This window comes from Gouania willdenowi, chromosome 1 (assembly GCF_900634775.1).
Source record: "Gouania willdenowi chromosome 1, fGouWil2.1, whole genome shotgun sequence".
Classification (NCBI taxonomy): Eukaryota; Metazoa; Chordata; class Actinopteri; order Blenniiformes; family Gobiesocidae; genus Gouania; species Gouania willdenowi.
Genome location: NC_041044.1, coordinates 36,966,840 through 36,991,524, shown reverse-complemented (window position 1 = coordinate 36,991,524; position 24,685 = coordinate 36,966,840). Strand labels below are relative to the sequence as shown.

Below are 24,685 nucleotides of genomic sequence, written 5' to 3'. Positions count from 1 at the left end.
ATGACAGACAAATTGAGAAAAAAAATATAGAAAATCACATTGTAGGATTTTTAATGAATTAATTGGTAAATCCCTCGGTAAAATAAGTATTTGGTCACCTACAAACAAGCCAGATTTCTGGCTCCCACAGACCTGTAACTTCTTCTTTAAGAGGCTCCTCTGTCCTCCACTCGTTGCCTGTATTAATGGCACCTGTTTGAACTCGTTATCAGTATTAGAGACACCTGTCCACAACCTCAAACAGTCACTCCAACCTCCACTATGGCCAAGACCAAAGAGCTGTCAAAGGACACCAGAAACAAACTTGGAGACCTTCACCAAGCTGGGAAGACTGAATCTGCAATAGATAAGCAGGTTGGTGTGAAGAAATCAACTATGGGAACATCTATTAGAAAATGAAAGACGTACAAGACCACTGATAATCTCCCTCGATCTGGGGCTCCACTCAAAATCTCACCCCGTGGGGTCAAAATGATCACAAGAACGGTGAGCAAAAATCCCATAACCACACGTGGGGACCTAGTAAATGACCTGCAGAGAGCTGGGACCAAAGTAACAAAGGCTACCATCAGTAACACACTACGCTGCCAGGGACTCAAATCCTGCAGTGCCTGACGTGTCCCCCTGCTTAAACCAGTACATGTCCGGGTCCATCTGAAGTTTGCTAGAGAGCATTTGGATGATCCAGAAGATGATTGGGCAAATGTCATATGGTCAGATGAAACCAAAACAGAGCTTTATGGTGAAAACTCAATTCGTCGTGTTTGGAGGAGAAAGAACACCATACCAACTGCAAAGCATGGGGGTGGTAACATCATGCTTTGGGGCTGTTTCTTTGCAAAGGGATCAGGACGACTGATCCGTGTAAAGGAAAGAATGAGTGGGGCCATGCATCGTGAGATTTTGAGTGAAAACCTCCTTCCATCAGCAAGGGCATTGAAGATGAAAAATGGCTGGGTCTTTCAGCACGACAATGATCCCAAACACACAACAAAGGAGTGGCTTTGTAAGAAGCATTTCAAGGTCCTGGAATGGCCTAGCCAATCTCCAGATCTCAACCCCATAGAAAATCTTTGGAGGGAGTTGAAAGTCTGTGTTGCCCAGCGACAGCCCCAAAACATCACTGCTCTAGAGGAGATCTGCATGGAGGAATGGGCCAAAATATCAGCAACAGTGTGTGAAGACTTACAGAAAACGTTTGGCCTCTGTCATTGCCAACAAGGGGTACATTACAAAGTATTGGGTTTAACTCTTGTTATTGACCGAATACATATTTTCCACCATAATTTGCAAATAAATTCATTAAAAATCCTACAATGTGATTTTTCTGGATTTTTTTTCTCTCATTTCATCTCACATAGTTAAGGTATACCTCGCATCTTTTTAAGTGGGAGAACTAGCACAATTGGTGGCTGACTAAATACTTTTTTGCCCCACTGTAAGGGTGTGAAAACTGGTGGCACTGTAAATAATCATTTCCCACTAAATCTGTCAAAGCACTTCTCAGAACAGACCCAAATGTAACCAAACCTCTGGTAACAACATGACGCTCGCTTATCTTTCCATCTCCACTTCAGACAAAGAAGTGTGAGCAGGAGTTTCCCCCACAGCACCTGAAAAGTTATATTAAAAATGACACTATATTATTATCATCATCAAAGCCATTCATCACAGGACACATGATTGCTGGCGTGAAAGGGAGAATGAACCAGTGTGGATGTAAATAGGTTGATGACACAATCAGCGCTTTTATGTTTACATAAGATCCTGTTCCTGGTTTGGGCTGGTTCCATGCCAAGAGGGTGTGTTTAAAGATGCTAAAAATAACATGAATCAAAGGGAAAAAATAACACAGCAAGTAACAATGAACAGTAATGAAACACGTTACAATGAACACAAGAGATAAGGGGAAAAGCAAATCCCTCGAGAGTGAATGCATGAAAACGCTCAAGATAAATAGGGACAAAGAAGCATTAAATTAAATGTAAATGTGTTAATATTTTGGAGCTAAATCAAAAACATTTATTTGAAGTGTTTTTCATTTCAAGTTTCATGACAACAGAACAATCATTTCACTGAAAAATAAAAGTCAAATTGATTCAATGCTGGGAAAAATAAGGTGAAGCAATTGTTTTTGTGTTATATGAATTATATTTATTATTGTAACAAAAGTATGTTTTAATGAACAAAATGTGCACATTAATTCAAAAACACCTTAAAAGTAGTTTTCTGAATATTGTCATTCCCTGAAATTCAACCATTTCTCGCCGAATGTGACGTAGTACGTGTTTTTATTCAATTCAATTTTATCTATATAGCGCAAAATACAACAGTCATCTCAAAGCTCTGCACAAAATATACATTTATTCGATTTTCCTCTTTATTAATGTTTGAGGAGTTCATTTTAATAAAATATCCTTTTAATTTATTACTACCTTCAACACAAAGAGCTACTTTATACTGTACGTGTATGAAGTTTTTATTGCAACATCTGAATTATTTCTACACAGGACTCGCTTCTGCTTTCTCTGCGCGACAGGATAAACAGTAGATGGAGAAGACAATATAGTGATTCCCAGAAGGTAAATTCCACCCAGATAGTGTTGTGTCATTAGCAGGATGTGAAGGAGGTAAGATAGCACCGACTGATTCTTCCTGAGGAGCAGTACGGGTTTATGGCCTAAAGCCCCCTTTTGTGTAAGGCACCCTTTCTCGTGTCAGTGCAGAGAGTGCACACAGGTGATGCTAAGGTCCCTGATTGCCTTCCATCGCTATTTAAGGAGTGCTAGTGCACATAATGTTTGCTGGTGAATTGTTGATGATGTCTTTGATTCCTCGGGTTCCAGGGTTTCTCACCATGGCTTCAGTTCTAAACTTTGTAAAACTATGTACTGGTTTGAACGTGGAGCTAAAATTGTGTAATATAAATATAGGAAAAACACTTTCATGTGTTGCTGTGATATATAGTTTAAAACTCGCTAAATGGTTTCAATGGTGTCAATAATGACATTAGATCTCTTATTTTTACACTATTTCACAGACTGCTGCTGCGTGTGTGAGCGTCCACTTCCAGGGTTAGCCTGCGGAGCACTTCCTGGTGCTGAGGGAACTCCTCACAGACGCGGCTTGTGATGATGCCAACCGTGTGCAGATGCTGCGTCACCTTCTGAAGGGCTGCTTCCACGAATTCACTGCTGGAGGAAACTTTGTAACCTCCGTTGTTCACTTCCTGCAGCCTCTTCACTCGACTGAGCAGGGTCCTGACCTGGTCTGGGTGCTGCAGGAGCCAACAGAGGACAAAGAGTGGACGTGACTTACTGTAACTCTATGTGGAAATGTGACAACACAACAATGAAGACTAACAAGTTCAGTTTGTCAGCTTTTTATAGACTAAGGAAGTGTTTACAGTGGAAAATATGTTTCACCACACCTTGGCTGACTTTATCCAACACAATGTGCGCAGCCAAGACACACCTCTCTATTTGTAATAAAGGTTGTAAGTCAAAGTGGATTATTTTTTAAAAAATTCAAATTGTTTTTGCAATTAAACACACACACAATAAGAAGGAGAAAAAAGACACCAGGATATACGGAAGCCGGTGAAGGCTTTCTGGTTTGTTATGTGAAGAAGCAAACAACACTATGACATCACAGACACAGCTGCTACATCAATGTTTATCATGCAATAAATTGTATAAATCATAGAAAATCCTTGAATTGAATGTGTAGTCACAATTTTGGAAAACTGGCTTAATTTGAGCTAGCAAGACCTCCTTTAGGCTCCACCCCCCTCCTGTAAACTCTCTCTTTGGCTACGTCCAAAGCCACGCCCAACGAGCTTGAATGCACATACATCTAAAATAAAGATACCAAATCCAGCTGAAGCAAAACAATGAGATGTCCAACATGCCGAGCGGTGTCACGTGATGAGTGTGCACACAAATGAACGAAGGGACAGAGGAGGGCATGGAAAGGACGAGAAATAAAGGCATCTGATTGGTTCTTTCCATTCGGACCAAGTGGCAGGGATTGGTCAGCGTTTTTAAAGGATTCAAGATGCTACAGAGCTCTGATTCTTTTCCTTCCGTTTTCTGAATACTTGATGTATCCACTACTCTCAGGACGGACAGATCAGTTCACCCAGTATAGAAAAGGTGTTTTTAAACAAGAATGCAGATCCCGCTTTTAATACAAACCTTATATATTAAAGAATGACTGACTGAATAACTGACTGCTACCAAACAGTTTTGGAGGAGTGATTAATTTACTCGTTTGACTGCATTTCATCATCAGAAAATTACCATCACGTTTGTGATGGCAGCTTCCTTCAATTGAACTTGCTTACAACATGAGAACCGGGACTAAAAATAGACTGGTTGTAGAGGCTTTAATCCAATCCAAATAAATCTGTATTTAAGTGTTGATTTAGACTTAATCCTACCTACAAAAACCATAATGGAGTATGATTTACATTTGATAAATTGTTGCTTGTAAAGCTGTAAGGCTTCTGTAAATGGAGCTTTTAGCTTCAGATGTACTAAAATGCACTACTCCTCTCGACAAACCATGTTTTAACGACATAAATTGAGATCGAGAGAAACAAAAAGCTTCAGAAATGGATCGGATTGAGGGCCAGAAATCCATCCATCCATTTTCTGACCCGCTTGTTCCTGTTTTCAGGGTTGCAGGGGCTCTAAATGGGCGTTAGGCAGGGGTACACCCTGGACAGTGCGTCAGTCCATCACAGGGCAACACCCAGGCAGACACACACCACTCACACTCACTCCAACGGGCAATTTAGAGACTCCAATCAACCTAGCAGTTATGTTTTTGTGGGAGGAAGTCTGAGTCCCCAGAGGAAACCCACACAGTGCGGGGAGAACATGCAAACTCCACACAGAAAAGACCCAAGTGTCAGCCCCAGGGCTTGAACCCATGTCCTTCTTGCTGTGTGGCTGTTTTCTTAGATCTGCTGAGTGCTCTGATGTGATGCTGCTGGCCTCACCCTGTCCTTGCTGTCCTGCCTCTTCATTATTTCTGAGTCAAGTGCATAGCAGGTGTTGTGAAGCTCGGTCATCTGCTGCCTCTGCTGCATCAGACTGTCACTCAGGCTCGTCCGACCTTGTTGAAGCTCTTGGATCTCCCTGGTACAGTCGCCCACCAGCTGAGGACACACACAGTTCATGGACACCATCTTTGCGTGACGCTCGGTCAGGTTAAAACAGACTAAAGCTCCTACCAAGTGTGTTTCCTTGATGCTGTGGTGAAGGCTCCGGATGTTTAGGTACAACGCTCCCTTTGTCGGCTGCTTTTTGTGTGAGTTGCGGGTTGTGAAGTCCTTTCGCTGGACGATGCTGCTCCACCTCTCCACGGCTGTTTCACTCTGCCTGACGAGCTCCTCCTGCTGCTTCATCAGGCTGCTCAGTTGTACCTGTTCAGGGCACAAAGGTCTGATTTAGAGATCATTATTTTGATTCCCAATGGTTTAGGAGAATGAAATCACTGATTTATGTATGAATACACATGAGGAAAGATTTCCTGACTTTTTATAGGAGTTAATAGAATCATGTCGTCCTCCCAATGGAACTTTAGGTCTAGCAGAATGACTTCCTTAAAGAAGCAGATGTTAACAAACACGTCTGTTCTCTAAAAGGTTGCCGTTTCGTGCTCTGGGAATTTGAGCTGCCTGCTGAGATCCACCAGCAGCTCCCAGTCTGATGCTGATGGTTCCTGGTGTTGGCTGTGATCATGTCTCTGATCAATAATAGAATCAATACTTATTGATCAGTGGCATCATGCACTTTTATCACAGTGAGGGCCACAATAATGTGATTTTACTCGACATTGTCAACATTCAGAATAATTTAGAATAATGACCAATCTGAGCAATAACACATGGAAGAACAATTAAGGGTTTGTGTGTTTTTGTTGTTTTTTTTATATTTTTCTCAGATTTTGTTTTTGTTTTGTGATTTTTTGTTGTCATTTGTTGGGGTTTTGGATTCATGTTGTGTGTTTTGACCGTAATTTTATATATTTTTCACTCCTTTTGTGTGTTTTTTCAGTCATTTTCTGCATATTTTGTTGTTGTGTTGTGGCAGTTATTTGGTCATTTTTTTCTCTTATTTTGTGTGTATATGTAGTTTTGTTTATTTTTGGATTTGCTTTTGTGTAAGAATAAGTATAATAAGTTAATGGTTTGTCTCCCACCAATAAGATGCCTAAAATGGCTGTCTGGTGTAGAGATGAATAAAAATATATATATTTGGAATTTAAATATATTTTTCTACACAGAATCTGCCTGTTTTGGGAGGATTAATTTAATGATCCAATTTTGTGGAAATATTAATTTAGAACTATTTATAGAACTACAATAGATTCATATTCTAGAATATTTCCACTTAACATCTTTTATAAAATTAGAGCAACAAAAAAATCCCTGTTCAAATGCCAGACAGAAAATGATTCCTGTTGCAGGTTCTGTGGGGATGAGTACGGTGGCTGGGAAGTGTCAGGTGAATGCATTTGTTTTGTGTGTGTGTGTGTGTGTGTGTGTGTGTGTGTGTGTGTGTGTGTGTGTGTGTGTGTGTGTGTGTGTGTGTGTGTGTGTGTGCGTGCGTGCGTGCGTGCGTGCGTGCGTGTGTGTGTGTCAGGGTCAATTATAAATTATGGCATAATTATAGTTAAAATTCTACTTGAAAAAAATGTGTTGCTGTTGTGATTGTAATTGAATTGCATTTGATTTTAGATAATTGACTTTGTAATTGGAATTGCTATGAAAATTCAATAAAAACTTACACATATCACATAGCACTCACACTGCTCTCAGGCCAGCCTTGTGTGACCAACAAGGTCTTTTTAACAAAAGATTTAACACTTAGACAAGCCTCACAATGGGTCCCTTATGGCCATTGTGCGTACACCCGTCACTGACTTATTGTATTTCTTTATTTTCTCAATTGCTCAACTGGCGTCCCTGTCTGCTCCACCTCGTAAAAGTTGGGTTAATCCCAACATGTAAATCAGGGTTGGTTGTTGTTGCATTCTATACTGTAGGTGTGCATTCCTCAGATGCCATGGTGCATAATACCTTCACACCCACACTGGTAGAAGGCATTACAGTTGTTCAGCATGAATCAAACACATCACACACATTTCCACACTCCCTTCCGTATTACTCCCACATCATTCATTTATTTGACTTGTCTCTCTTCCTCATACTGTTCACATGGGACTATACGTGTGAAAGCACCCTTAGTGTCACTGTTTTTCAGTGATCGGTTGCTACTGTCTTGGGAGAGCAAAGGTGCGCATGTAGCTACTGTATATGGTGGGGTAGACGGCGGGGGGGCGGAGTTTCTATGACAGTGACGTAACCAAAAGGGACCTTTAGGGGGAGCGCTAAGCGCAAGTTACTTAGTTCTGCTTTAAGCCTAACAAGGCAACCAAGAAATGAGAAACAAATTAGATGACAGATAATTGTTTCAGTGTATTTTACAGCTGATTTAAGACGTGGTTAAGACATTTAGTAATTGAGAGCGTAATTGTAATTGACTTTGAGTGGAAAAAAAATTATCGTAATTTAATTGTAATTAAAAAAAAATGCTAGTCAGCGTAATCATAATTTAATTGTCATTGAACATGGATAATTGAAGACGTAATTGTAATTGAAGAATGTAATTGACCCCAAACCTGGTGTGTGTTTTCAGTCAATTTACCTCCCGACGATGTATTTCAGCTTTCAGGATCCTGATTTCACCTTTATACGCATCAGAGTCCACAGCTGCCTGAGTCTCACTCACAATCTGAGCGTTCTTTTCCCAGAGCATGATGTGCTGCCTGCAGAACGCACGCACACAAAAGACAAAAACATTATTTACATTATTTAGATAACATCAATGGGAAGTTTTATGCGCTATTTAAAGCTGCTGGGGTCGATAACCAGTATTTTATTCAAAAGTTGTTCTCATTCACCACTCATTCCAGAGTGACTCCAAAAAAGCACCACTACCAATGTTACATTCCAGCTGTATTCACAGAATGAAAGTTGAGCTGAAACAATGGTGGATGTTGACATCGATAATGTGTTGATGATTTTAATTGATTTTACTGATGATTTTAAATGTTCTTGTTGATTTTAAACTATTGAATGTTTTATCATGTAACGCACATTGAGTTGCCTTGTGTATGAAATGCGCTATACAAATAAATTTGCCTTGCCTTGCCTATTGTGGATTCCACAGAAACACCTGCGTACAGATGAAATCTAATATCTCTCGTGGAGTGATGTTATATCACAGAGATAACCATGATCAGATTCTCGACACTGATTCTAGAAGCTAAGCTTTAATATTGTCAGAATTTTAGCTTGTAACCTGAATACTTAGTGTAGAATCAATCTTGGGGGGAACTATATTTAGTAAGGCAAGGCAGGGCAAATTTATTTACTTTGCATGATAAAATGTGCATCAGAAAACATTTAACAGGAGATGTTCTTTAGATTGTAAAAGGCTGCTTTTGTAATTGATTTGATTTGACTGCTGAGAAAATCATTATACAAAGGTTTCAGACTTGGTCTTTAGCTTTTAAAAATGGAGACTCAAGTTACTCGCTGACAGCAGTCCTCTTTTCCTTGTTACCAAAGGCAATCACCTCCATCTTGTCATGATTTTGAACTATAGGTGGAAAGCCCGAGAAGAACAAGGGATTCAGAGAGAGGAAGATGGCTTTTTGCATTCAGAGCAATCCTGTTGTGAAGGAAGCAGAGAACCTTGATGAGCTTGTAACTTTACACGTATCAGAGTTATTAAATATGTTAATAAATATAGTCATCTATTGAGGTGATGAAAGAAAGACATTATGTGATGTCCAGGTCATTGGAAACACCAGCATCAATAGTTCTATGCTGACACCATAAATAAGAACAAAAACAAGAAACAAGAACAAAAATGACATCAAGCGAATCACTGTCCAGAAGGAATCACTGTAAGAAAGAAGTAAAACACTTCCTAAAGATACTCCAAGCCATCTTTGCATTCGTCTATGAGACTCCCAATCCCACAATGCAATGCAAGAAACTTTTCCAAAGTTTAAGTCACGTGACCATTTCATTGCGATGACGTCAAAAACAAGCCGCGAGCGACAATTTCAAAATTTGAAATTTGATTGTTTGTAAACTCTCCCATTTTTCGAAAATGAATGCCTTTGATTTATTGATGCATGAGGCCTTCACCGTGTCTGTGTTGTAAAAAAAAAAATGTTTATCGACCCCAGCAGCTTTAAGATATTATCAATTTAAAATAAATCACAAAACTTTGTCTTTATTAAAATACACTTTTGAAAAGGTTAAATCAGACAGAATAACTGCATGACTGACTCAGCTTCCATCAGATTCGACAGGACCAGCTCTTTTTCTTCCTGCATGTTTTCGTATCTCGTCTGGAGCTCCACAGACTCCCGGGCTGCCTCCTAAACAAAGTATATTAAGATATTTCCCATCATTGTTTGAAATAAAACAACTGAGAGAAGATCAGAGAATTGTCCAAACAAGGATGTTCACCTTAAGCTTGTGAATGAACTCCGTCTCTATCAACGCATTCTCCTGCTCCAGCCCTTTGTTGAGTAGCTCGTTCTTACCGAGGAGGGTGTTGAGCTTCAGTTGGTCTCTGTACAGCATCTTCAAGGTCTTCTTCAGTTCGATCTCTACCTGTCGTTCAAATTCAGCTTCACCTGAAGGAAAGGGAATGAGTTCAAATGTTTAAATATGTCACACTCAGATGTAACTCCCAGACATCCAAAGATTTGCCCTGACCCAAAGATGCTCCGATCAGGGTTTTAGGACAGATTATTGATTATTGATCATGAGTCATGCTATTTCATTTGTTATTGAGTGCTATTTCTGGGTAACATTGGAGCAGACATTGGACGATGAAGATCAGGTCCTGATGGAACCAAGCATCCTTACTCAGACCTCAGTGTGTGTGTGTGTGTGTGTGTGTGTGTGTGTGTGTGTGTGTGTGTGTGTGTGTGTGTGTGTGTGTGTGTGTGCGTGTGCGTGTGTGTGTAAGCATGTGTGGTTTTGAAAGGCTTCTTTTGGACTTTTCGGAATCTGGATTTTCTGTCAAGACCAGTGGAGACCAGCACTGATCTGCTGTACTTTAACTTCATTGATGTGATAATAAGGAGAAGCACATGGAACTGTTCCTGATTAATTATTGCTGTCAAACATTTAGCCTTAGCTCACTGATTGGAAATCTTTTCTAGTGCCTTAAGTGTCAGACATCTGCAAAAACTCAGACATCAGTTTATCTTATTTCTAGTCAGTCTAGTCAATACCTCTGAACACTTACTTTAGTGTGGTACCTCATTTACCTAACTAAAAACATCAGTGGCTTTTAATACATACAAGGATTTATTTTTTTTGTAAGAATGAAGTTCTTTGACATTTTGTCAAGATTTGAGATTTTTGCACATTGTGCATTTGAAAGAGTTGAAGACGTGTTTTTGTCTGTTGAATGTATTTAAAAGAAAGCTAAAATAAATAGAGAATGCTCTTTAACTTTTTAACCTTGTCACAGTTTTTAAAACTGATTCTTATAGTCTTGACTCAGTCTCGGACTGTGTGTTATTGAATCCAACACTAGTGCGTAGTTACATACTGTCCAAGCGCAGGTTCTTCTGCTGCATTGCAGTGTTCTCTGTCTGCAGTATAAGGATCCCTCTGCTGTGGGCCTCGATCTCTCGCCTGCTTCCCACCACTATCTCCTGCAGTTTCATCCACTGCTGCTTGTCGCTCTGGAAAGATGCTGCCAGCGCCTCCATCTGAGCCGTTATGGCATGAATCTTTATCTCTAGGGGACTCAGGTCTTCATTCTGAGAACAAGCACAGGACTGAGAGAATCTGCTGTGCTTCTGACATGAACATCAAACATCTGGATGTCTGCGTGCTCTTACCGCCGTGCTGGCTACAATCTCACTGATCTTCTTGTTGTAGTTTATTATCGTCGTCTGCTTCTGCTCGATGAGTTTCATCACTGAGGAAATCCTGGTCTGGACGAGGGTCAGAAACGAATCAAGTGATTCGATCTCGCCCTGGAGGGCATCCTGCGTGAGTTCCAGAGAGTCCACCTGGAGGAGGACATTGTGGATCGCCAACTTCACAGCAATGGCCTCCTTCTCCTGGAGCTGCAGCTGATTTCTCTGAAGGAGTCAGACACAGTGAGGACGAGTGTGTTAGAAATAAAAAAAAAAATCAATAAATCTGCATCTGTGTGCAATGAGTCTGTAAACTTAAAGTGTTTAAGTTTAAGATAGTGATAGATGGGTAGATGGTAGAGTGGGTCGTCCAAGAACCGAAGGATTGGGGGTTTGAATCCTACTCTATCCATGTCATTGTTGTTGTGTCCTTGAGCAAGGCACTTTACTCAATTCATACTCGTTAGAACGAGTATGAATTGTGCATGAATGTTGGTGGTCAGAGGGGCCGTCGGTGCAAAAAGGCCGCCACGCTTCTGTATCACCACTGGTATGACTGATGTGAGTGACTGGTATGAATGAATAATGGTTTCTGTAACACGCTTTGAATCTCCTCGAAAAAAGCGCTGTATAAAGCCAAGCCATCGTTATTATTATTATTATTATTATTATTATTATTAGTGTATTATTATTAAGAATGTATTAATGTATTTTTAATGGGATCCACACTGGAAAACCAACAGTTTCCACTGAAAATCAAGAAATCCAAGATGGCCACCACCCGTATTGTCAATTTGGATATTTTGTCACAACTTTGGTCCTATTTGACATAGAAACATGATATCAGTAGTGAATTATTGGTTTTCAGGGTCAAGGAATTATATATATATATATATATATATACAGGTAAAAGCCAGTAAATTAGAATATTTAGAAAAACTTGATTTATTTCAGTAATTGCATTCAAAAGGTGTAACTTGTACATTATATTTATTCATTGCACACAGACTGATGCATTCAAATGTTTATTTCATTTAATTTTGATGATTTGAAGTGGCAACAAATGAAAATCCAAAATTCCGTGTGTCACAAAATTAGAATATTGTGTTAGGGTTGAATTTTGAAGATACCTGGTGCCACAAACTAATCAGCTGATTAACTCAAAACACCTGCAAAGGGCTTTAAATGGTCTCTCAGTCCAGTTCTGAAGCCTACACAAACATGGGGAAGACTTCAGATTTGACAGCTGTCCAAAAGGCGACCATCGACACATTGCACAAGGAGGGAAAGACACAAAAGGTTATTGCTGAAGAGGCTGGCTGTTCTCAGAGCTCTGTGTCCAAACACATTAATGGAGAGGCAAAGGGAAGGAACAACTGTGGTCAGAAAAAGTGTACAAGCAATAGGGATCACCGCGCCCTGGTCAGGATTGTGAAAAAAAACCCATTCAAGAATGTGGGGGAGATTCACAAGGAGTGGACAGCTGCTGGAGTCAGTGCTTCAAGATCCACCACCAAGAGACGCTTGAAAGACATGGGTTTCAACTGCCGCATACCTCGTGTCAAGCCACTGTTGACCAAGAAACAGCGCGAAAAGCGTCTCACCTGGGCTAAGGAAAAAAAGAGCTGGACTGCTGCAAAGTCATGTTTTCTGACGAAAGCAAATTTTGCATTTCCTTTGGAAATCGAGGTCCCAGAGTCTGGAGGAGGACAGGAGAGGCACAGGATCCACGTTGCCTGAAGTCTAGTGTAAAGTTTCCACCATCAGTGATGGTTTGGGGTGCCATGTCATCTGCTGGTGTCGGTCCACTCTGTTTCCTGAGATCCAGGGTCAACCCAGCCGTATACCAGCAAGTTTTAGAGCACTTCATGCTTCCTGCTGCTGACCTGCTCTATGGAGATGGGGATTTCAAGTTCCAACAGGACTTGGCGCCTGCACACAGCGCAAAATCTACCCGTGCCTGGTTTACGGACCATGGTATTTCTGTTCTAAATTGGCCAGCCAACTCCCCTGACCTTAGCCCCATAGAAAATCTGTGGGGTATTGTGAAAAGGAAGATGCAGAATGCCAGACCCAAAAACGCAGAAGAGTTGAAGGCCCCTATCAGGGCAACCTGGGCTCTCATAACACCCGAGCAGTGCCAGAAACTCATGGACTCCATGCCACGCCGCATTAATTGAGGCAAAAGGAGCTCCAACCAAGTATTGAGTATTGTACATGCTCATATTTTTCATTTTCATACTTTTCAGTTGGCCAACATTTCTAAAACTCCCTTTTTTGTATCAGCCTTAAGTAATATTCTAATTTTGTGACACACGGAATTTTGGATTTTCATTTGTTGCCACTTCAAATCATCAAAATTAAATGAAATAAACATTTGAATGCATCAGTCTGTGTGCAATGAATAAATATAATGTACAAGTTACACCTTTTGAATGCAATTACTGAAATAAATCAAGTTTTTCTAAATATTCTAATTTACTGGCTTTTACCTGTATATATATATATATATCTTAACTAAAATACCAAAAATTTCTGCTCAGAGCATGATCAAAAATTGCCACCATCCATATTGCAAATCTTCAATCTTACCATAACTTTGATTCTATTAGATGTAGAAACATGATATTTGTGGGCTCTATATTACATTTCTGTCAAAAAACTGAAAGTGAATAAAAATGCGAAGTCCAAATAAAGTTTGATCTAATGTACAATATGTTTGTAACTCAGAGACTTGACGGTGTTGATGAACTCATCATGTTTGCAGGATGTTTTCGACTCCTCGCTCAGTCCTGTTCCTACCTTCTCCATCTTGAGAGTGGCCGTCTTCCCAGTGAGTCGTTGGGAATACAGAGCTGCGTTGCTGTGGGTGAGCTGCTGCTGCATGTGGGTGAGGATCTTCTCCTCCAGCTCCTGGCGAATGGAGCTTTTTCTCTCCCTCTGCTTCCTCTGATTGTTCAGCTCGTCCTGGTGTGTAGTGGTGTCCTATAAAAAATAAAGAGGATAAAAGTAAAGGAATAAAATGCTGAGTCAGAGAATTAGTGTGAGGGATGATCGTAATGACTGTTTCAACCTTTGTGAGCGTGGCCTGGGCTCGTGCTGTTTCCCTCAGCGTGGACGCACATTTGCTGTAGTGGCTCTGCAAAGCTTCCTGCTGACTCTGCTTTTGGATGATGCACTTCTTCAAGGCCGTGCAGTCCATCTCAGAGCAACGCAGCTTCATGGTCAGAGTCTCATTCTGCTCTTCTTCTGCTGTGGTGGATTTCCTGTAGCCTTCAATCTCTCTGTCCAGCAGAATCACCTGATGCTTTTCCTCGCTATAAAAACAAAAACGTGGAGCAGTTTCATCTCAATTGGGTTTTCTCGTTTAAATTGTGATACTGTCAACATCATTTTGCACTTTCAAGTATATTATAATGTGTTAAATAAAGAGAAACTCCTTCCCAACAGGACATTTATCAGCATTGTAGAACATTTTGCCACGGTCATTAAATCATGACTGACAATCAACCAAATTTAGTTTTTCAAAAATAGCTGCATATATAATCTTTTTTAAACATATATCTATATATTTTCCTGTGCACATGCATTTCAAAGTATGCCCGTCAAAAGAAAAGTTCTTTCAAAATAAAATACAGGTCCAACATGAGAGACATTAAGTATTTATTTGTTTTTGACCAGCTGTCTGCGACCCATCCAGTACAGGTCAGCAACACACTTTTGGGTCCCGACCCACCAGTTGAGAATCGCTGCTGTAGATCATGGTTCACTTTATGAATATCTCTTTTCTCTCCTTTTTTCTTCTTATTCTCTTTTTTCTTCCTCCCACTTTCTCTTCTCTCTTTTGTTCTATTGTCATTTAATCTTCACTTTTTCTTTTCTTTTTCTTCATTAGGTATTCATTTTCTTTTAACCAATATTAACATTTGGTAAACAATGTTTTTGGGAATAATTCATTGAGAAATAGTTCCCCGATCGAGCTGGTGGTATTGCACTATATAAAGATTTTCCCACACGGGATAAAGAATATGACAATATTGGGTAACACTTTACTTGAAGTTTTATACATATGGCTGACATTAAGCTATCATTAGCATAAATAAAGTCTCATGAAGTCTGTCATTAAGTGTCATTTGCTAAATCATGACACCTTTCGCTAAATTATGACACCTTTGGTGCTATGTTGGCATTTTTTGGGTTAGATGTGAGGATCTAGTGGGGTTAGGGTAACAAACGACACTTAATGACAGCCTTCATGACACCTCATTCATGCTAATGACAGGTGTCATGTCATAATAATTAAAGTGTTACCGAATATTGTTTACATCGATATAGCTTAATTTTAAAGCTTGTTTTGTCCTAGAATGCCAGATTTCTGGCACTGAAACCAGCCACATTACAGAGCTCACTCACATGTGCTGTCTTTTAGAAAGGAATGGACTAAAGTGATGCAATATGTCACAGTACGACAAGCAACAGTGAGAAGATTGATAGCATGATGTGCAATGACACTAAAGGCCGGGGGATCAGTGACTGTGAACGTACCGTACAGCCTCCTGCATCGCACCCAAAGCCTCGTGCTGTCTGGCCATGCCCAGGAGGCTGGCTTTCCACTGACGTAACAACTGCTTACGTGCCATCGACAGCACCTCCATGTTCTTATCAGCCTGTTGAAAGAAATGCAAATGTGTTCAAAAGATTATTGTTGAGATTGTTTTAAAAGCCTGGAAAACAAGTTAATTCACTTTTAAAGTAGAAAAACAAAACAAAAAAAATCTCAAACAAATAAATAACTAAACAAACAATGCAATAATAATAATTATGTCATGATTATATAATAATAGAACAATAAAAACAAATTTTCATTTTGTAAAAATGGGTTTGTTTGTTTTCACTGAATATAATTAGTGAGGATGCAGGAGGCTTGGTTAATGCTAATGCTAGGTTAATTCTAATGCTAGATTAATGCTCATGCTTGGCTAATGCTATTGCTAGGCTAATGCTAGGTTAGTGCTCATGCTAGATGGATGTTAATGTTGGGTTATTGCTAATTCTAGGTTAATGCTAACGCTAGAAAAATTTTAATGCGAGGCTAATGCTATTGCTAGTGTCAGATAGGCTAATGCTAGGTTAATGCTAATGCTAGTTATTGCTAATTCTAAGATAATGCTAACACTAAAAAATGTTAATGTGAGACTAATGCTATTGTGAGGCTATTGCTTATGCTAGGTTAGTGCTAATGCTATGCTAATGCCAAAGCTAGGTAAATGCTAATGCTATGCTAATGTTAAAGCTAAGCTAATGCTAGCTAAAGTTAAGGCTAGCTAATGCTAATTTATGTTAATGCAGTGTGATGCGGACCAGCACCTGCATCCTCACTTGCATTTTCTTCAGGAAATGAAAATATTTTGGTCATTATTGAATTACTGGTAAACACTTTTCAGGGTTAAAAACTATCGCAAAGCGAATTCATTATTTAGTTTTAGATTATTTTGCAAAAACACACAAAAAGGCTGCTGTATGCTGTCAAAACCAAAGCTGGATTGTTGGTGTTGCTGCCTCTTAGTGGAGAAAAAAGTAATCACATAATGCCTGAAAAAGAGATGTTTCATTCCAGGAGTCATGTTTATGATCAGTCTGATTCAGACGCACGTGTATTTATAAAGAAAACAAGGTTTATAACTAAACCATGAAATGACTTTGATGAGTTTCCATAGCCCAGTATTACCACTACCTCTGAGAGGCTTTGTCTGACTGCCTGTGTCGCCTCTCTTTGAGCGATGGCTTGAGCCACATACATGTCTCTCTGCTGCGTCAACCGCTCCAAATCCTTCGTTAGCCGATCCACATACAGATCCTGAGAACACAGCGGTAGAACATTTAGAACCACTTCATCAATGAGAAGCAAAGCTGATGGCAGCTGCTCAGGGGTGGGCTGGGGCAAAAATTCAGCCCTGGCATTTTCTGTCCAGACCAGTCCACTACATTATCAGAGGACATCACATAGAAGCCATTATTAAGGCGGTGATGCTCAATATGTAGCTCTTTATGTCCTAATTGTATTATTATTCCCCTAGAAAACATTAAAAGGGTGAAATTTTTCAACCCCTTTATACTATTTTCTTCTACCATTTTGCAACTTCCTTTGTCCCATTTTAAACCCTTTTCAAAACGTTTTGACAATTTTTTCAGACTTCATCTGCCTTTTGCAAATAAATATTTCTTTTTTCCCCAAAAGTTTTTTTTTACACTTTAATCCAATTCTAGTCCCTTCTTTATTCTATTTGGCCACTTTTTTTTATCCAAATAAGATACCTTTCGCCCAATAAATACTATTGTTTCCTGTTTTCCCCACATTTGCCTCTTTTTGTTCCACTTTTTCACAATTTTTTGCCACTTTTTCCCATTGAAGCTACACTTTGCCATTACATACCACCCTTGACTGCTTTTGGCCCATTTTAGTCACATTTCACTTTTCTGGCCACGTTTTTGCCATTTTTTGCCACCTGTTATTACCATGTCTGCCTACACTCACTCATCGAAAATGGCCAGATGGCCAGTCCACCCCTGGAGCTGCTGCTTTCACCTGCTTCAGTTTCTCCTCCTCTGCCTGGCTCCGCACTGCTCCTGTCTTGTGTCGGACATTATTGATGGTTTTTAACTGGGAGCGCAGACCGTCACAGTCTTCTTGTGTGGACAGAAGAAGCAGCATCAGGTTGTCCAAATCTGCCTGAAGCTGAGACACTGGGAACCAATGAAACGATTGGTGTTTAGATGTGAAGCAGAAGACCTTTTACAACAACAAAATCCATTAGAAACACGTTTAAATAATGACATACTAATATCAAGTTGCAGGTTCTCCAAAAAACTAGTCAATAGGACTTTTGTAGAAAGATTAAAGATCAGAGTCCAATGTCACGGTGAAGCACAGACACGGGCAAAACGATTGGCACGGGTGCCACGTGTGGCCCTCGGACTAATTTGAGCGGCTCCCAAAATAATTACAAAAACGCGCAAAATGATGACAGGATTCACGAAACAACCACAAAAATACACCAAATGGCTCCAAAACATACAAAAATACACACCATGACAGAAAAACACACAAAAGTAACTACAATAATATACAATATGACAAAAAATGAACAAAATGTTTAAAAAAAAACTAAAAAACATACACAATGACAACAAAAATGAACAAAATGAGTATAAAACCCACCAAAAGCAATGACGAAAATACACAAAACGACAGAAAAATTTACCAAAAGCAAAATGCACAAAAGGACAACACAAACAAGCGCATGCACAACAATGACTTAAATACACACACTGTAATTACAAATGCAGAATATGCTCACAAAGATAAACAAAACAACAACATAAATAAATACACAAATGACAACCAAAACATGCAAAAATACACAAAATGACTCCACAAACATTCACATTATAGCTAAACACATTAAAACAATAACAATAATACAATATACAATGTCATTTCAAAAACACACAAAAAAAAACTACAAAATGAAGACAAAAGCATGCAAAGCGATGACTGAAATACACAAAAGGACAACAAAAATACACAATCACTCTGGAAACACACAAGATGCTGACAAAAATGACAAAATGAGAAGAATATACAAAAGGACAACAGAGCTACACAAAATGATGAAAATAATCTGGCCAAACTCTGTTCTTTCCTATGTTAATGCTCAGATTGGTCATTATTCTAACTGCTGACATGAATGTTGTGATCAAATATTCACATTTTTGTGGCCCTGCTGTGATAAACGTTGTCCATCCCTGGTGTTGTTGGTCTCTGGCCTTCCAGCTGTCGTCTCTGGTTTATTAGAAAATGACGAATCTCTGTCTCACCGTTGCGTTTGGCTTTGTCGTTCTGTTCTGTAGCATCAGAGCTTTGCTTTGTCGTCGCCTCCAGTTGCTCTTGCACTTGTCGGTGTTTGATCTCGGCCTGAGCTATGGCTTGGTTAAGGTCCTCCAGCTTTTTCTGCATCTTAACCTGAGCCTCCTGCTCCCTGAACAACTCGCAGCATTGTTCCTGGCTGTAGCAGGCGTCCGCCTTTTCTATTTTACGCTTTGGGGAAGAAGAAGGAGAAGAGGTATTACAACGAGGAACCAACAGTCTCCCTTTCACATTAATGGGTTAAACTCATCAAATGGATTTCAGAATAGAATAGTACCATCTGTTTGTAAAATTCAATACCGGTATGAGTGTAAGGTGACTGAATGTAAATGAATAAAATTGCACTTCAACATTTGCCTCAGCATCGTGTTTGGCTGTGTCCAAAATAGCATTAACCATAAAGCTGCTTGAGATGAAAACTAACAATTTTTAATCTCTACCTGTATTCCTATGTCAACCAAAAGATGTTCTCATCTACTACTGATGCCAGTGTGACGCCTCTGCCAAACTGATATTTCTGCTGTTTTTACGGATTGAAAGTCGTGGCAAAACAAAAGCGGATGTTAATATTTTTGGCTTCCATGGAAACATCCGAATAAAGTTCCAGTCACATGACCATTTGCCAACAAACCAAAGATGGAGTCAATAACAAACTTCCCAGCGACAATTTCAACCTTTCGAGTGAGTAAATGCTTGCGTTTTTTGGAGAAAATACCTTTGATTTACTGATCTATGAGGTCTACGCTATCAGGGCTTCCAAATTCCCATGGTCACTGAAAACAGATGGGAAAACAGAATTTATGCCCTGAAGCAGAAAAAGCAATCCGACCCTTATCAATATTAGAACAATTAGTAGGAACAATTTGTTTAAGCTGATGGAGAAGTGGCAGAAATCGGCCAAAATGAATTAAAAGGAGCAAAAATATGGCAGGAAAAAGTGATGAAAAAAGGTTAAAATATGGCACGTTTGATGTTATAAGCAAAAACAATGTGCTCAAATTGTTCAACAAATATTCTTATTTTCTTGAAGGCCTCTGGCGACGCCCTTCCAGTGTCTCGCGACCCCAAGCTTGAGAACCCCTGATGTATAGGACCAGTAAACGGATGTTTTAGAAAGCTTTGTGGAGCTCACCTTCTCTCTCAGCTCCAGTTTGCTCCTCTCCAGCTGTTTGCTCAGTTCACGGCTCAGAGCAGTTTGTTGTTTGAGGACCAGCGGCTGCAGACATTACAAACAGCATCAGTGATCTCTCTCATGATCTCTGTAACAAGATAACATTGGTTTGTGCAGAAAATAAACACATGTCGCACTGACATGATTGGGGTCAAACACAAGCAGGTCTTCGTCCTCCTCCTCTTCCTCCTCCTCCTCCTCCTCCTCCTCCTCCTCCTCCTCCTCCTCCTCATCCACTGAAGTGTTTGAAAGGTTCAACATCGTCAGCTCCATAGCAGCATGTTCTAGGGCAAGAAAACTCTAAATTAAGCACACAGTATTTGTTAGAAATCAGTCACAATGTTTATATTTTCAGATCCGTTTACATTCCCTCCACCAAGAAGTTCGTTTATTTTTAGTTTGTTTGTCTGTTAGTGGGATTACATCAAAAGTACTGAAGGCATTTCGACAAAATGTTAACCAATTTTAACCAAAGATTATGCTATGGAAATATTTTATTAGATTTTGGAGGAGATCTAGATAAAAAAATATTGATTCTGGATCAGATTGAAAAATCAAAAAATACAATTTTATACATAAGGCTGACATGACACCTGTTATTAGCATGAATAAGGTGACATGAAGTGTTGTTCATTACCTTAACCCTAACACTAACCCTTCCTAACCCCACTAGATCCCTCCACCTAACCCAAAAAATGCCAACATAGCTCCAAAGGTGTCATAATTTAGAGACTTAATGACAGCCTTCATGACGCCTTATTCATGCTAATGACAGATAATGACAGCGTAATGTCAGCCTTATGTATCAAACTTCAAGTAAAGTGTTACCACAATCTATATCTCATCATTGGCGAAATTTCAAAATTTCATATTATTATGAAAGTTTTATCCGGATCTGATCCAGATTGTGGATTTCATTGGATTTTTTTATTTTAATTTTTTTTTAAATGGTGGTGTCCATACATTTTGACCTACTGCATGGTGATTATTGGGGATATACATTTCTTCCAAGCCTTAAAGTGTAAATGATCATGATACCATGATCAACATTATTGATCCAGATAAGTGAACATATCTGGGAAAGAGATTTGGAGCTTTGGTGGAGGTTTACTGTTGTTATACAATCATATTAGCATTCTTATTCTTATTAAATCAGATTCTTTTAGTTTTTTAAAGAATTCTACATTTATAGATGATAATTTAAAGATGATGGAGATGCAGCCCCTTCCTTAGACACTTGAAGACCTCAATGTCTTGTCCTCCAATTAAAGGAGATGACTGGTGCGGTGCCTGGAGAAGAACAAGGTATAATGCTCCAAGCTCCTTTCACCTTATATTACACTATAGAAGAAGAGTAAATAGGTCTGAAGATTTTCAAACATTACTTTGATCACAGATGTCAAGAAAAACTAATAGGACGTCACGTTTTTAGTCAAAATAAACAATAAAATCGGTGTTTTTGTTTAGTGAAAATGACAAAAATCCTAATTAAGTTTTCTTCTGCGATGCATCTTTTAGTTATACTGTTATAAATTCAAATATTTCACTTTGTCTACAATATTCACCTGCTCCACTGTTATTTTCCTCCGGTGGGGGTGTGGACGGATCTGGTGGATCAGTCTAAGGCACAAACACACAGAAAGCAGCCATTAATGTCTGTGACAAGACTCCTGACCATACAGTGTATAGACACACATTTACACTTCATTCATAAAACACACACACAGCACTTTCAGTAAATTCTGTTGTTTTCTTTGATTGTTCTCATCTAATTAGTCATTAATAGAAAATTAAACTCCATAAAGTGATGATAATCTTTGTTTATTAATATTGCATCGTGAAAATAGACATAGAAACCACATGATGTGCAATCATTCAATAATATGATCATTAATATGGGAAAGAACTAGTTATTTTTTGTGTTTTTCTTGTCATTTTGGCATTTTTTGAAGATATTTTGTGTATTTGTGTTTTCATCTTGTGCCTTTTTCTGTGAATTCACATATTTCTGCTCTTCTTTTGTATGTCGAGTCAATTTGTGTCTTTTTCCTTTTTGTTAGTTGTGCTTTTGCAGTCATTTTGTTGATTTTTGTTGTCGTTTTGTCGTTTGGTTTTGAGGTTGTCTTGTGTGGTTTTTTTTCCCCCCCGGAGTCCTTTTGTGTTTTTTTCATGTTGTCATTTGTGTTTTTGCCGTGTCATTTCTATAATTTCCGTTGTCGTTTTGTGTATTTTTTTTTGTCATTCTGTGTGTTTTTCAGTCATTTGGTCTTCCTGTCGTCTTTTTTTTTTTTTTTTTTTTTTTTTGTCAGTTGTGGTTTTTTCTGGTTATTCGTGTTTTTGCAGTCATTTCTATTACTTATTTTTTTTTTTTTACGTTTTTGCGTATTTTCTTGGTTACTTCATGTTGTCTTTTTGTAACTAACCCATAACCCTAACCCCACTAGATCCCTCCCACCTAACCCAAAAAATGCCAACATAGCTCCAAAGGCGTCATCATTTAGTGAACGACACTTTCATGACACCATATTCATGTTAATGACAAATAATAACAGCGTAATGTATAAAACTTCAAGTGTTACTGAATAATGTGAAGGGAAGAATTGTGGGGGAAAATTCTTATAATTTTCTATGATGAGAATGCTTTGATTATTCCGGTTTAGTATATTCGATAATTAACTTAAATGTTGAGATAAAACTGAGTTGGATATTTGAAAAAAAAAAAAACAATAATAATAATAATCAGGCATCAATAATGAAAATGCTTTTTTTCCCTTTTTTTTTGTTATTTGTGTTTTTGCATTCATTTCTATTATTTATTTATTTTAAACGTTTTTTCTTACGTATTTTCTTTGTTAATTAATGTTGTCTGTGACTAACCCATAACCCTAACCCCACTAGATCCCTCCCACCTAACCCAAAAAATGCCAACATAGCTCCAAAGGCATCATCATTTAGTGAATGACAGTTAATGACAGCCTTTATGACACCATATGTTAATAACAGTGTAACGTCAACCTTAAGTATAAAACTTCAAGTAAAGTGTTACTGAATAATGTGAATGAAAGGATTGTGGGGGAAAATTCTTAGAATTTCCATGATGAAAATGCTTGAATTATTCTGGTTTAGTATATTTGATAATTAACTTAAATGATGAGATAAAACTGATTTAGATCTTTAAAAAATAAAAAAATAAATAAAAAAAAATAAAAAAAAAAAAAAAAAAAAAAAAAAAATAATAATAATAATAATAATAATAATAATAATAATAATAATAATAATAATAATAATAATAATAATAATAATAATCAGGCATCAATAATGAAAATCCAATCCACACATAACAAAAAAAAAAAAAAAAAAAACACACAAACACAAAACAATAATAATAAAATAAATAAATTGACAAGGGTTATTCACCATACAACATTAGATTTTTGGACAATCTTACTGCGCTTCTGTTGTTTCTAATGCAATCAGACATTCTGATATTACCACTGATGGAGGTGGAGTAGAGACCTCTTCCCCTTCACTTCCTTCCTGTCGGTGGGAAGTGTCTGTAGATCCCTCTTTACTTCCGCCATCCTCCATTGCACCTAAAGACAAAATACGGCTCCAAACTTTAAATGTCGGCACACAATTAAAGACTCAATCACTTCCAAAGAGTAGCTTCATTTCTAATCAAGTGCTAACTTACAACACGCGCGAACTCGGTAATGCTAAGATAAACAATACCGTACATTTACAATGACGATAATTAGACATTAGAACGTATAAAGGGGGAAGTATATCAACACTTATGTTGCCGTAAAAACAAGGTGAACAATTATAATGTAACAATAAGTTCGCTCCTACCGCTTCTTCCGGCTTTACCGCGGACAAACCGTTGCCTAGTAACAGGCGTTGCGTGGCAACCGTAAACTCTGCCCACGGAACATGCGCAGTGCTCACCACAGTGTTCCAAGATTGTTCTCATTAAATTACAATGTATTTGGATAGCAACACTGTAGTAACGTCCAAAAGGAGTTAATAACTTTAAGCCTGTTGCACTTTGACATTTATTTTAATGTAAAGTGTATTAAAATATAAAGTACTATAGCAAATAAAAAAATAAAATATTAATGCAGCTTTGTTAAAAAGGTTAAAACATCCCTCTATTGAAAGATTGAGGATTATTAGCTACACATTACGCTCTAAAAAAAATCGTTCAGTTTGCTTCACTGTAAATGTTACTTTTCGGTCTGGATCTATTCATTTTTTAGCCGTTCTCATTCCTAATGAGCTCTACAAATGACATTCTTACTTTTTTCAATGACTTATGCGTTAAGATGAGATGAGAACTTGTTTCTCAGTTTACAAAATAAAGACACCAAAATGTACATATTAGGAAAAAGGTCAAATACTGTGATGATTATTATTTTTTTTTTAAACCAATGGTAATCATATTTGAAATGTCACTTTTTTAGAGAAAGGCTATTACAGACATTGGCAACTGGTGGCCATGTGTGACCCGAGCTTTAATTTTGTCAGCCACCAAAACAAATAGACAAAGTGACAAGAAAAAGAGACTCAAAACGGCAACAAAAATACAAAAACTACGATAGAAATTACTCCAA

The 24,685-nt window shown here is 38.4% G+C and overlaps 2 protein-coding genes across 2 annotated transcripts in view; both read right to left on the bottom strand.

The window, feature by feature from the left end:
• Positions 1-2,444: 2,444 nt before the first annotated feature.
• On the bottom strand, positions 2,445-23,947 carry ccdc40 (coiled-coil domain 40 molecular ruler complex subunit). Its single transcript, XM_028447260.1, has 20 exons — positions 23,925-23,947; positions 23,767-23,788; positions 23,565-23,665; positions 21,638-21,692; positions 20,214-20,356; positions 20,034-20,117; positions 18,853-19,072; positions 17,561-17,718; positions 16,709-16,831; positions 15,520-15,641; positions 14,048-14,291; positions 13,777-13,959; positions 10,954-11,199; positions 10,659-10,872; positions 9,560-9,729; positions 9,377-9,468; positions 7,719-7,839; positions 5,240-5,431; positions 5,006-5,164; positions 2,445-3,277 (listed from the first exon to the last, which is right to left on the bottom strand). Exons 3-20 carry the CDS (start codon positions 23,658-23,660, stop codon positions 3,035-3,037), a joined length of 2,865 nt encoding a protein of 954 aa, XP_028303061.1. The 5' UTR covers positions 23,661-23,665; positions 23,767-23,788; positions 23,925-23,947; the 3' UTR covers positions 2,445-3,034.
• The window catches only part of LOC114463562 (testis-expressed protein 2-like), a 55,974-nt gene continuing 41,292 nt past the window's right edge, over positions 10,004-24,685 (bottom strand). Inside the window, exon 14 of the transcript XR_003674106.1 lies at positions 10,004-10,047. The gene's annotated coding sequence lies outside the window, so the exon portion shown is untranslated. The remainder of the gene's footprint in view (positions 10,048-24,685) is intronic.

Excerpts from the sequence above, each read along its gene's own strand:
- ccdc40 (XM_028447260.1), bottom strand. The coding sequence starts at position 23,660 with ATGGAGGATGGCGGAAGTAAAGAGGGATCTACAGACACTTCCCACCGA. Across the intron at positions 15,642-16,708 it reads TCAGACAAAGCCTCTCAGAG|GCTGATAAGAACATGGAGGT; the intron begins GTAGTGGTAATA and ends TTCTTTCAACAG. Across the intron at positions 11,200-13,776 it reads CCACTCTCAAGATGGAGAAG|AGAAATCAGCTGCAGCTCCA; the intron begins GTAGGAACAGGA and ends TGACTCCTTCAG.